Source organism: Chlorocebus sabaeus, chromosome 24 (assembly GCF_047675955.1).
Source record: "Chlorocebus sabaeus isolate Y175 chromosome 24, mChlSab1.0.hap1, whole genome shotgun sequence".
In the NCBI taxonomy this organism is placed as follows: Eukaryota; Metazoa; Chordata; class Mammalia; order Primates; family Cercopithecidae; genus Chlorocebus; species Chlorocebus sabaeus.
In genome coordinates, this window is record NC_132927.1 from 13,755,825 (window position 1) to 13,768,127 (window position 12,303).

Consider the following 12,303-nt stretch of genomic DNA (forward strand, 5'->3'; position numbering starts at 1 on the left):
GATCCCTACTCTATATAATCTAGTTGAGACTAAATTATGACATAATCTTCTTTGATAAATCTGTGATATCTGTGATATTTCCTGAAACTTTTAAAGAAATACAAGTAGAGAAATACAAGTATTGACTTTTTCTCTTTCCAGACTCACGGTTGTGTTGGAAGTTAGTTGCATCTATGCAAATTTTCAAATCTCGAAGTAATAATTTTTTCATTTTGACTAAAGTTATATTTTTCTTTTGCTGGCCATTTATCACTATACTTACATCAATTATAAAGAATAATAACAAAGCAAGATTGAGATCCAAATGCTAAGTGACTCACTTAGCTCACTTACGTCCTGTGTGTCAGACCTAGTACAGTAGCCTTACCAAAAGGATAATTTGAATTTATTTATCAGCAAAATGACAAGTCAGTATATATTGTGTGCTTTTAGCAGCAATCACACAAATTATTTAAAGTCTAAATACTAAATTCATGTGCCAGGGATCTGGAATAGCCCTTGATAAGAACTTTTGATTCTGATTTAAAAATATATTTAAATTAGTAGGGAATTTTAATATTAGACTAAATACAATGATCTTAAACCTTTCTTATTGAAAGCTGTTAATTTAAAACATTTGAACTCTTCATCTTCCTCTCCTTAAAGTAATGCTTTACTTTGCAATGCCTGAAGACAACCTATAAATATTACATAGAACTTCCATATACTTTTTTTGTGTGTGTTGATTATTTGGAATATACAGACTAGGTAACTTACTATTATTTCCTTCCTGGTCATATAAAATTCTTTGAAACTAAAAATAGAGATTTATAACCTTGGTAACTAAATGTCTTTTGTTATTGCAAAGGTTCCAGAGGAATCTACCAGTCTCAATGTTTAATTATCATGTATCTGTTCACATTTTAAATTATCTAGTTTAACAAGGTAATTGTGAAGTTTGTAAGCATTTTAATTGGATTTTATTGGGTAGCCTCATAATTAGATGTTACTTTGATTTTACCTAAAAAGAATGACAATAAAAGATAATATAAGATAAATATTTCTCACCACATATAACTTCCTTAAAAATCGTATTTAGCCAACCAATTACTGCTGGTTAAATGCCACTCATTTTTTTCAAATATTTTCACTATGATAATAAATAAATGTAAGAATTTTATTATCTTATAATTTTCTGTTAGGTTTTTCAATTGAGATGAAAAGAAGTTTCACAATTTATCTTCACAATTCTTATAGAACAAACTTTTGTTAGGCAGCATCATTGAAAATTGCTCATTTATTTTGAACAAAAAAAGATAAAAGATGAAAGTAGTTGCCCTTCTTGAAATGCAAACCTAAGTGGACGTTAGTAGTTTCAGATACATTGAATTATATATAACTTAAAATTACTATACATTCTTGTTAACTTATACTATTTAAGTATGTCTAGAAATAACTCTTTAATATTTGTGTATATATTTTTTTCTGTTAAAATACTAAGTTCTAGAAGTACTACTTTTCCATGAGTGTAGCAATTTTATCCAGTTGTGATGTTTGGAACCATTTTGTGGTATATTTATTAGGTGTCTTCTATTATCTTTGGCTAGTATCCTCTTTTATGGTAAATGTTAAATCATAGGAACACAGAAACAGAGGAAAACTTGAGAAAACAGAAACTTGGATATCTAAACTTTTAAATGTAATTTTAAAATAATTGAGATCCTTTCTAGAATCTATACCTTTTCACTAATGCATATTACAAATGTTCTTTTAATTTACGTACTTGGAATGGTTGTCTAAATTATATTATAGACATTTTCTATGTAATTTAAAACTGCTTTCTTTACCTTTACTGCATTTCTTCAATTTCTCAACATCAATAAACATTTCAGTAGCCACTATGACTCCTAAAAGACAAAATGCATTTCTGAGGGGAGCCCATTTGTATTTTTTGTCTTTATGTTGAATAATTCTACATACATTATGAAGAAGAAAATAACATTAGTCATCTAAAAACTTGGTACAATTTGGTCAGCCTTCCTATACGTTTGTTTTATAATAACAACTAGGTAACAGCAAGAGATTTTTACTTCAAATTTAGTGTAATTATTTGTTATTGCTTTTGAGGGAACATAGTTAAACTTTGTAATAAAAATACTTGCCTTGTTTTACTTATGATGGTGTCCAAAAAAAGAGAGGAAATACAGTTTCTGATAAAAATGGAAAGTCCAGGAATAAATATAATGATGAGAATGAGTGCTTTTATCACTGGGGAACTTTCTTCATCTAAGCACATATGAACAATTGATCCTTGTAGTCATATATAGCAGTAAACATTAATAACTTAACAGTCTGAAGTCAGTGCAGAAGATATGGAGCATTATTGAAAGATGGAGTCAAGCAGGTGGCACTTTAATATGTTCAGTGTCATGGTTGACTCTAAAGACTAGTCGAATGAAATTACTTGAGGTTCTAAAGATTTAAAAAGCGAACTCATTTTGCTGCACTAAGGAAATGCTACTGATCAGGCTTTCTGTGTCCCTTTTTTCTAGGCTAGAAAATATTAACCCTGAAGAAAATGACATGGTAAGCCATTCTCTGAGGAGATTTCTTGATGTCAGTCTTATATCTTAGAGGCTTAAGTTCAATTGAGTGGGTTTCAAGAACTAAGATGTGGGAAAAAGAAGAATTGACACACTAATAATGTACATCTTTGCTGCAATATGAAAATTCAATAACTTCACTCAGTCAATTTACAATTCACATGTGCCTATTAATTAAAACCCTATATTAAATAAAATATATTAAAACTTCATGTCTGACTAACATATAATGGTGTTGGTAGACATTACAGGAATTACTGAACAGAATAAACAATGCAGACACAGGGATAGCTATTCAGAAGAATGGAGCTATAATTGTGGATAGAATCTACAAGACCAAGGAATGTAAAATGAGAATAACTGCAGAAGAAATGAGTGCACTAATAGAAGAACGGGATGCTGCCTTGTCTAAGGTAACTCTGCACGTATCTGTAAAAGCATATACTTACCATTTTCCTCTCTCTTTTTTTAACCATTAAAAAATGACTGTGGCCCAGATACTCTTAATTCACATTAGTTTTTAGCACATAATTAATACCATAATGACTAGCTATATTAAAATAATTATGTATTTTATTTTACTACTGTTCAAAATATGAGACCTCATTTTAAATAAAATTTAATGCAGTCTCATTTCTTAATAAAATTAAACTTGTTTTATAACAGGCTAACTTGTTATAGAAATTTAGTTATATTTTTTCAATTAATCACTTTTATATGGGACTTCTTACTTAAGTTACAGTTTTGTGAAGACTATGTCTGTATTACTGTTTTATTCCCAATGCCTGATTCAGTACCTTTTAGTAAAAATCTTGATTAATGGATCAAAATTATTCATGTATTTTTTTCTGAATGCTACTTAGACTTTCCTGCTTTACCTGAAACCTGATTACCTCCCTTAGGCCACTGCTTCCAACACAGTCCTTTCAACTAGTGACTGTGCTCTCTCTCATACCAGTTATAACACTGGGCTTGGAGGCTTGTTTCTCGTTATTGTATTTATTTATTTGTTTGTTTATTTATTTGTGTGTGTGTGTGTGTGTGTGTGTGTGTGTGTGTGTGTGTTTAGATTTGGTATCACCTTGTTTCCCAGGCTGCTCTTGAACTCCTGGCCTCAAGTGATCCTCCTGCCTCGACCTCCCAAAGTATTGGGATTACAGGCATGAGCCACCACACCTGGCCTTGTTAGTGTTTTCAGATCAATGCCTTTTTCACTCCCTAAACACCTCCAGCTTTGAAACTCACGCATCAGACTCTAGCACCCAATATACACTATTGTTGTAGTCATGTACACACTTCTATATCACTTCCCTTGTTTTGTTAAGATTTTTGGGTCTATTCCAATGTCTCTTTCTTCAGCCTACTCCTGTCATAATTCTTGGTGATGTAAATTCCTATGTAGTTAATCCTTTCAAAAATTGCAGCCTCTTATTTCCTAAATTTCTCTACTTTAGTCATTGTGTACTGCGCACTGTATCTGCTATCTACTCTGTGGTCATACTCTGTGGTCATACTCTATTCCTGGTCATTCTGAGTGTCAATGTCAAGCTTCCCACTTTCTGCTCTCTTTCTAGCTCACTCATGCTAGAACTCTGACTCCAGCTTTTTTTTTTTTTTTTTTTTAGACAGAGTCTCGCTCTGTCACCCAGGCTGGAGTGCAGTGGTGTGATCTTGGCTCACTGCAGTCTCTGCCTCCCAGGTTCAAGTGCTTCTCCTGTCTCAGCCTCCTGAGCAGCTGGGACTACAGGTGTGTGCCATGACGCCCGGCTAATTTTTTGGTATTTTGTGTAGAGACAGGGTTTTGCCATGCTGGCCAGGCTGGTCTTGAACTGCTGACCTCAAGTGATCTGCCCACCTCGGCCTCCGAAAATGCTGGGATTACAGATGTGAGCCACTGTGCCTGGCCTCAACTTATTTCTATCAGTCTTACTAACTCTTTTCTATCCCTCAAACCCCTTATGTCCTTACTCCCCCACCCCAACACACACACACATCTAGCCAACTTGCATATAATGTAACCTCATTTCTCTTGACCCTCTTCATTTGTCCTACTCACCCAGCAAAATCAAAACCTAGTTAAATGAACCTTTCTATCTGTTTTGTATCTTCACAGCTTTATAAGGCAGGAGAAAAATCACACAGATTTACTGACTGCACTTACCTTAAATCCATGACCAACTATTAATATATTCAGTTAGGTTTTTAGTGTTGCCTGGCAACTTCTTGCTTTTTGCTTGTCTATTCGCTCTTCCCTCTAGAGGACTGTTTTATCTCTTCTTTCTCCTTAGTTATCTAACCTCTCCTCCCAGTTAAAAAGATAACTTCTGCATGCCCACAGCCATTTCATCTACCAGCCTGCCTGCATTTGCACCCATGTGCTCTGCCTTTTCTACTTTACTTTTTTCTAACTACTTGCTTCTATTTAAAGACAATCTCTCTATTTCCGTACTAGTTCACATCTTTTCTGGCCTTCACAAGGTGATCGCTTAACCACTTTTTCCTTTTCTCTCCTACTTCATAAAATGTTTCATGTTAGTTCATTTCCATTGCTATCCAAAATGCCTTACCATCTCCCATGGAGGCTGAGTAGAAGTTTTGGTAAGTCTTGGCCTAGTTGTGGTTCACCCCTCTATTTTGGATGAGGCCCCCCAAACTGAGAGCTGAGTATTTACAAGGGCCTGACTGCTGGATGATCCTGTGTTCTAGTGTGTGTTTGTTTCCTCAGCACTGGTAGACTGTGGAAAACTCTACTATTTTTTCAGAGGTTTGAGGGCTTAGCTTTTTAACTTAAAGACCTGTAGAAGTTTGGAATTTGGCAAACGATTTGGTTCAGAAACAAGTCTCAAATCTCCATTTTGTCACCTCAGCTCTGAATAGCTGTCAAAAGCTTAGGTGGTTTCTCTGTCTTCCAGCAGGAGTTCTTTGCCTAGTTAAAGCCTGATTTCTTAGTGTTTTCCCAATACCTAGAATATGACACTTGCAGGGGGGAAAAATAACTGCATATCCTCCAATGATTCCTCTCCAGTTAATTCCTCTTTAGAATCTTAGACACTCAAGCCATTATTGCAGCAACAGCCCTCTGATACCTTTAGGTAGATGATTTTTGTATTAAATCTGGCTTTTCTTGTTCTTGAATGAAGCATTGGTTCACCACAAATGATTCCATGCTGTCTAGACATGGAAGTAAGTTAACTAAAAATAAGCACATAGAGCATAATTAAATTCACTGCCACTCATTCCCTCTTCCTATCTTTTCTCCCTCCACTGATTTTCATGGTATAAAAGGATAAATAAATAATAAGTTAACATTTGGTAATATTTGCTGACAAGTTGTTATGTATAAATACCACTGCACTATATTTATGGTTATATTTTATGAGAAAGGAGTTGTTTAGTTATTTTAACTTGCTTATTTGCAAGCCTTATGGCTCAATAAATACTCATTTTAATTTTTATGTTACAGTCATTATATACTTACGCTTTTGAATTATTGTCTTATATTTCTGAATGGAAACTTTTCTTAACTTCGATTTTTAAAAAATAAACTTGTTGGAATAGTTTTAGATTACAGAAAAGTTTCAAAAATAGTACAATATAGATAGCTCCCATATATTACCCAGTTTTGGTTTTCCCCAATTTTGTTGTCTTAAATCATTGTGATGTGTTCGTGAAAGTTAGGAAACCAACATTGGTACATTAGTATCAATTCAACTCTAGATGTTATTCAGAATTAACCAGTTTTCATTAGTGTCCTTCTTATGTTTCATAATTCAATCCAGGGTAGCATATTGCATTTAATTGTCACGTTCTTCCAGTCTCCTCTGCTTGGTGACAGCCTATTCATCTTTCCTTGTATTTTTTTCCTCCATAACCTCAATAATTTTTTGAAGAGTACCTCTCACATATTTTATAGAATATCTCTGAATTTGGGTTTGTTTTTCTCATGATTAAAGTGAAATTTTGAGTTTTGGGAAAGAATACCACAGGGATTTTGCCTTAATTTAATTTAATTAATTTTTTACTTACTTTGAGAATGGATTCTCACTCTGTCACCAAGGCTGGAGTGCAGTGGCACCATCTTGGCTCACTGCAACCTCTGCCTCCTGAGTTCAAGTGATTTTCTTGCCTCAGCCTCACAAGTAGCTGGTATTACAAGCAGGTGCCACCACACCTGGCTAATTTTTTGTACTTTTTTAGTAGAGACGGGGTTTCATCATGTTGGCCAAGGTGGTCTAGAACTCCTGACCTCAAATGATACGCCCGCCTCAGCCTCCCAAAGTGCTGGGATTACAGTTGTGAGCCACCGTGCCCAGCCTTAATTTTAAAGCTATTATTTAGCATCAGACATTTTCTAATTATGTCTTCTGTATAGTGCTAGGAAAACTTTAGTCACATTCCACATAGATATTAAAAATTTCTGATTCAGTGATAATTTGTTGACTTTGATATACTTGATATCTTACTTTATTTTTCAAATCAAGTCAAAATCATTTATTTACTTTAACTGGCCTAGTTAAAAATGTTACCTTTTTCAGATAAATTGTTATACTCTCATTTATCCCAAATTGTTTTTTCATTTATCTTCTATCTCAAACTGAGAGCCAAAAGCCTTAAAGTCTTTCATAGCATTAATTTAAAAATTATAATTAGCAATTGTTTGATCAAGGAATTATATTACCAACCAGTCCTCTATTCTTTCTTTATCATTTTTTTGGCCAGTTCACACTTCCCTATTTTATTCAAATTGTAGAAATATCTGGAATCAGAAGATAAAGCTGTAAAATTCCATTTCTTCACTGTTCTTTTCCGGGATCTTTCAGATTATTATTCTATTCAAACAAAAAATTTAGAATTTTAATTGCCAAGATTTTTATAGAATTATAGAATTTTAAATTTCATAGGACCTTAGTTAGGAGTCATCTAGTTAAATTATTCACTAAATCAAGGATCTGATCTGTCACTAATTTTTAATTTAGTCAAATATCCATCTTCTGTTAATATCTAGCCATTGGTGTTAGAATTGGTCTCAGAACATTTGATAAATAAATCATATTGCATCAAATATATTCAAATATTTATCAGTAATGTCTTAAGTCATGAGGGCTAGGCCTAGAAGCACAATTGGACCCAGGTTACACATCAGTAAGCAACAGAAAATTATTGAACTAGCCAGGATTGGTGGTTTATTAGCTTTGAGGGCTGACTTTATTGGGAGATACAGTAATTAAAGTAATTATTCCTAGATATTCTGGCAAAATTAGGCTAGCTCTAGGATATGTTTTCCTTATAAGGGTATACATAAATGGGCAAGGCCTGGCACCTGGAGGCTTTGGGTCTTATTGGTATTTGTAGTTAGTAAGATAATATTGTAGAGCTCTTCATTGATTGGACCCTTGCTGGTACCTAAGTGAGGGGCCCAACCCCTGGGACCTGAATAAGTCAGGTATGAGAATGGGGGTAACTATATGGACTTTATGGACTTTAACCAAGTGGACCACTCAAAACAGAAGGCAAAAGTCTTGTCATAGAGACTTAGAGTACAGCAGGGATAAAGGAAGAAAGTGGTAAATTCTATATGAACGTACATGTTTGGAATCTATTATAGGAGTAATGGAAAATATGCTATGACTTTTGGATGAATTTCATTGGCATCGACTGATGAGAATGGAGCTTTGATTATATTGCCAGGCTTGATTATAATTAGTTCAGAAACTATAAGAAAAGGTGCATACATGCTAAAAACTTTTAGGAGCAAAGCACAGCAAGGCAAAGCAGAAACTAGCACTGTTTCTGCTTTTCAGGTTAAACATCTTTGTATCCTTCAACCTTTCCTTGGGTTTCCTTCTACTTTTGTGTCTTCTAGATGTGAGTTTCTTCTTGCCTGTCTGTCAAGGCCAAATCAGTGATCGTACATTTCTGTTTTCTGGACACCATACGGAGAATCTGCACTCATCACTATTTTCTAGAAATGAGTCATTCCATATATCTAAATTTATTATTAATTTCTATACTCTTATTTCCTGTTTTTATTGTCGAAAATATTTCTAAGATATTTATATTGCTCCTTTAGATGAAATATAATGAACACACCTTTTGTGATAATTTAGTGGCTTTTTTTTAAACAAATATTGTAATGAAAAGTACAGATCCAGAGATCCTTCATGTTCAACATTGATAGAAAACTCATGGAAGCATCAAGGGGTAATTAAAGAAATTCAGCTAAACATTTCACTATTCAGATTCCTTTACCAATATAGGCTACAAACCTATACCATGCACCAAGCTGAAGGAGTAAACTAAGTAAGAAGAAGACATGAAGAAGAAGACATGAATCCAATCTAGTGATGCAATGAAGAAAATTCTAGGAAACTGCTGAAGAATGCATGGAAAGTGCATTAGTCTTTTCTTTTTTACTTTTTCTGCCTTTAAGCCTGTTTTTCCCTCTTACTAGAACATACTTCCTCTCTACTTGTTGCTCACTTGTCTGCATTATACTTCAAAGACATTTTAAATATCATCTCTTCTGTAAAGATCACGCACATGAATCAATATTGATAGCTATGTCATTTGTGCCCATATTTTACCTTGTATCCTGTTACAGGCCTTATCACACTGTATTACAGTTAATTGATTTTATGCCTGGCTTTCCTGCTAGCATGCACTTGCATGAAGATAGAAACTGTTTATTTATTTGTGTCAGTTACAGTCCCTTGGATGTGAAGTTACTTACTATGTTTGTGGAATTATTGAACTTAGCTATTTTAGATATTTCAAGATACATGAAACTAAAAGAATTTAGTGAAATATTCATTCATTCACATTTTATTGAGTACCTGTTATGTGCTGTGTGTTGGGAACTCAGCAATAATCCAGATATAAAATGTTCCTACTCTTATGGAACTTACATTTTCATATGCAGATATAGATAGTGAACAAACAAATAAAGTCCTTTCAGTGGTGTGATGAAAATAGGTAAATGTATAGTGACGGCAGCTGTGGGTGGGATTGTCACTTTAAATAGGGTGATCAAGGCAGGCCTAGTTTTCAAGATGAATTGTTGCTCTAAGACTTGAAGACTTGAGGAAGAGAAGTATCCAGCTGTGCAGAGAGCTATGGAAAGAGCATTCCACCAGAAAAGAAGAGATCAACAGTGCCCTGAGAGAGTGAACAAACTTAGGTGTTTAAGGAATCAATGCAAATATGCCAAGCTTCCATTTGATTGAGGTACAGTGAGCAAGGAAGATAGTTACAAGTGATAAGGCAGAAGACATAGGCAGCAGACAAGTCCATATGGTCTTCAGATAATGGTCAGAAGCAGATATTGCATCTAAATGCAGAAGGGACTGAAAGACAAAAGCTGTTGAAACAGTATAAGCAAAAGATGAAACTGATGGTGGTTCAGAGGAACAAGTGTCAATCAAGAAAGTGGACAGATTTGGGAAATATTTTGAAAGTACAATAAGTAGGCTTTGAAGACAAATTGGATTTGGACATAAGGGAGCAGAAAGAATTAAGGCTGACTTCTGTATTTGGACTTGAACACTGTGTTGGCTCCATCTGTTGTGATGGGGAAGTTTCTTTGGGGTGAGATCAACATATTTTGAGACATATTACGGCATATTACATTCTCTTTTGGATATGGTATATTTGAAATTATTCTTAAAAATTCAGGGGGAATTTTGAGCAGTTACTTGGTTATTGAAGCCATTGGGATATGGATAAGTAAAACTGTGGGACTAGATGAAGTTAGGGAAAGCTCACCAAAGAGAAGAGGGGCCAAGACCAAGTTGTGTGGTATGTCAACATTTAGCAGTTGGGCAAAAGAGGAGGAGCCAGGAGAGGAGATTGGAAAAGAATGTTGAATGAGGTGGACGGACACTGAAATGAGTGTGGTGTCAGGGAAGGCAAGAGGGGAAATTGTTTCTATTTATTTATTATTATTTTTTTGAGACCGAATCTTGCTCTGTTGCCCAAGCTAGCATGCAGTACTGGCACAATATGAACTCACTGCAACCTCCACCTCCTGGGTTCAAGCAATTCTCTTGTCTCAGCCTCTCGAGTAGCTGGGATTACCGGCGTGCACCACCATGCCTGGCTAATTATTTTTTTGTACTTTTAGTAGAGACGAGATCTCACCATGTTGGCCAGGCTAGTCTTGAACTCCTGACCTCAGGTGATCCACCTGCCTTGGCCTCCCAAACTGCTGGGATTACAGGCGTGAGCCACCATGCCCAGCCAGAAATTGTTTGTAAAAGATGAGCAATAGTCAGTTCCCTTGAATGGTGTGGGTTCAAGCAAAGTGAAGATAGATTTGATCACGTGGATGATATTGAGGGCTTTGACAGGAGTTCTGTCCAGGACAGAGGCCACCTTGGAGTGTTTGAGGGGAGAATGCAAATAGAGGAAATGCAGACAGTGAATACAACTTTTTTTTCCCCCCTCTTTTAATGTAGATGGAAAAATTGACATTTGATGGAGAGAGGGCTTATGGTATCTTGGGAGTTTTTTTTGTTTTTTTGTTTTTTTTCCTTTCTTTTTTTAATGGGATACTCTAGCACATGTGGTTGTTGTAGTGATAAAAATGAACCAAGAAAAAAGTGATGTGTTCAGGGATAAAAAAGATAATTGCAGCCTGTGCAATTAACAGGGTGGATGACCTGAGTTCAGGAGTTTGAGGCCAGCCTGGCCAACATGGTGAAACCTTGTCTCTACTGAAAAATACAAAAATTAGCTGGGCGTGGTGGCAGGCGCCTGTAATCCTAGCTACTTGGGAGGCTGATGCAGGAGAATCGCTTGAACCTGGGTGGTGGAGGTTGCAGTGAGCCGAGATTGTGCCATTGCACTCCAGCCTGGGAGACAGAGCAAGACTCCATCTCAAAAATAAATTAATAAATAAATAAATAAATAAATAAATAGAACCAAGTCCTGGAGTAAATGAGTAAATTGATAGGAAATAGGTTCTAGAACATAAGTGTAAGAATTGGCTTTTGTTAGGAACAGGGAAACTACTTTCATTCTAACAGATGTATGCAAAGAGCTTGGATAGATACAGATGCTGGCAAGTTGATAAATTTAGTAAAGGAAAGTTGGGGGTGCAGTGTCCCTCTCTATTAAAGTGTTAGGTTAATTTAGATTTTCAGTGGATTAGTGGATGGTGCTTAAGATTTATAATGTAGAGACAGTTTGGAATCATTGTCATTGTTTGTATGTAAATGAACATAACTAGAGAAATGTAAGATTGCCAGACAGAGCTGAATACACATTTAAGAATTAGGGTAGTTAAATTTTTAAAAGCATGTCAGGGAAGTTGTGTGATTTCTTTTAGCATCTTGAGTGTGGTGTAAGTAGTGTGGTGTAGTAGATATTTGATTTTAACTAAGATTGAGATTTTAATGGGTGAGGGACCAGAGTTATTACAGCAATGAACCCCAGACTCTCCCTCACCATGGACTCTCCCTTATGTAAAGAGGAAGAGGAGTGATGAGGCACGTAGAAAGAAACTGAGGAGAGTGTGGTATCACAGAAGGCAAGGTCCCGGATAGTAAAAAACTGGTAAATCCATGTGTTGGAATTCTTGGTTTGTCAAGTAATTGTGCTACAGTGATTTGCAGTCAAGAGTAAAAGGCACTAGAAATAAAGATTTTGAATGTATTTCAATTATTAGGGTTAGTGATTTCCAGATATTTTTCTGTGTAATTTTTATATGGATGTATAAGAAAAA

The 12,303-nt window shown here is 35.3% G+C and overlaps 1 protein-coding gene across 8 annotated transcripts in view; it reads left to right on the plus strand.

Moving 5' to 3' along the window:
• Positions 1 to 12,303, plus strand: part of MIPOL1 (mirror-image polydactyly 1) — a 365,168-nt gene that overhangs the window by 104,961 nt on the left and 247,904 nt on the right. For all 8 annotated transcript variants that reach the window (XM_007986530.3, XM_007986529.3, XM_037983910.2 and 5 more), the window contains 2 exons: positions 2,532 to 2,565; positions 2,825 to 2,995. In XM_007986530.3, coding sequence (XP_007984721.3) covers positions 2,532 to 2,565; positions 2,825 to 2,995 — 205 coding nt within the window. The remainder of the gene's footprint in view (positions 1 to 2,531; positions 2,566 to 2,824; positions 2,996 to 12,303) is intronic.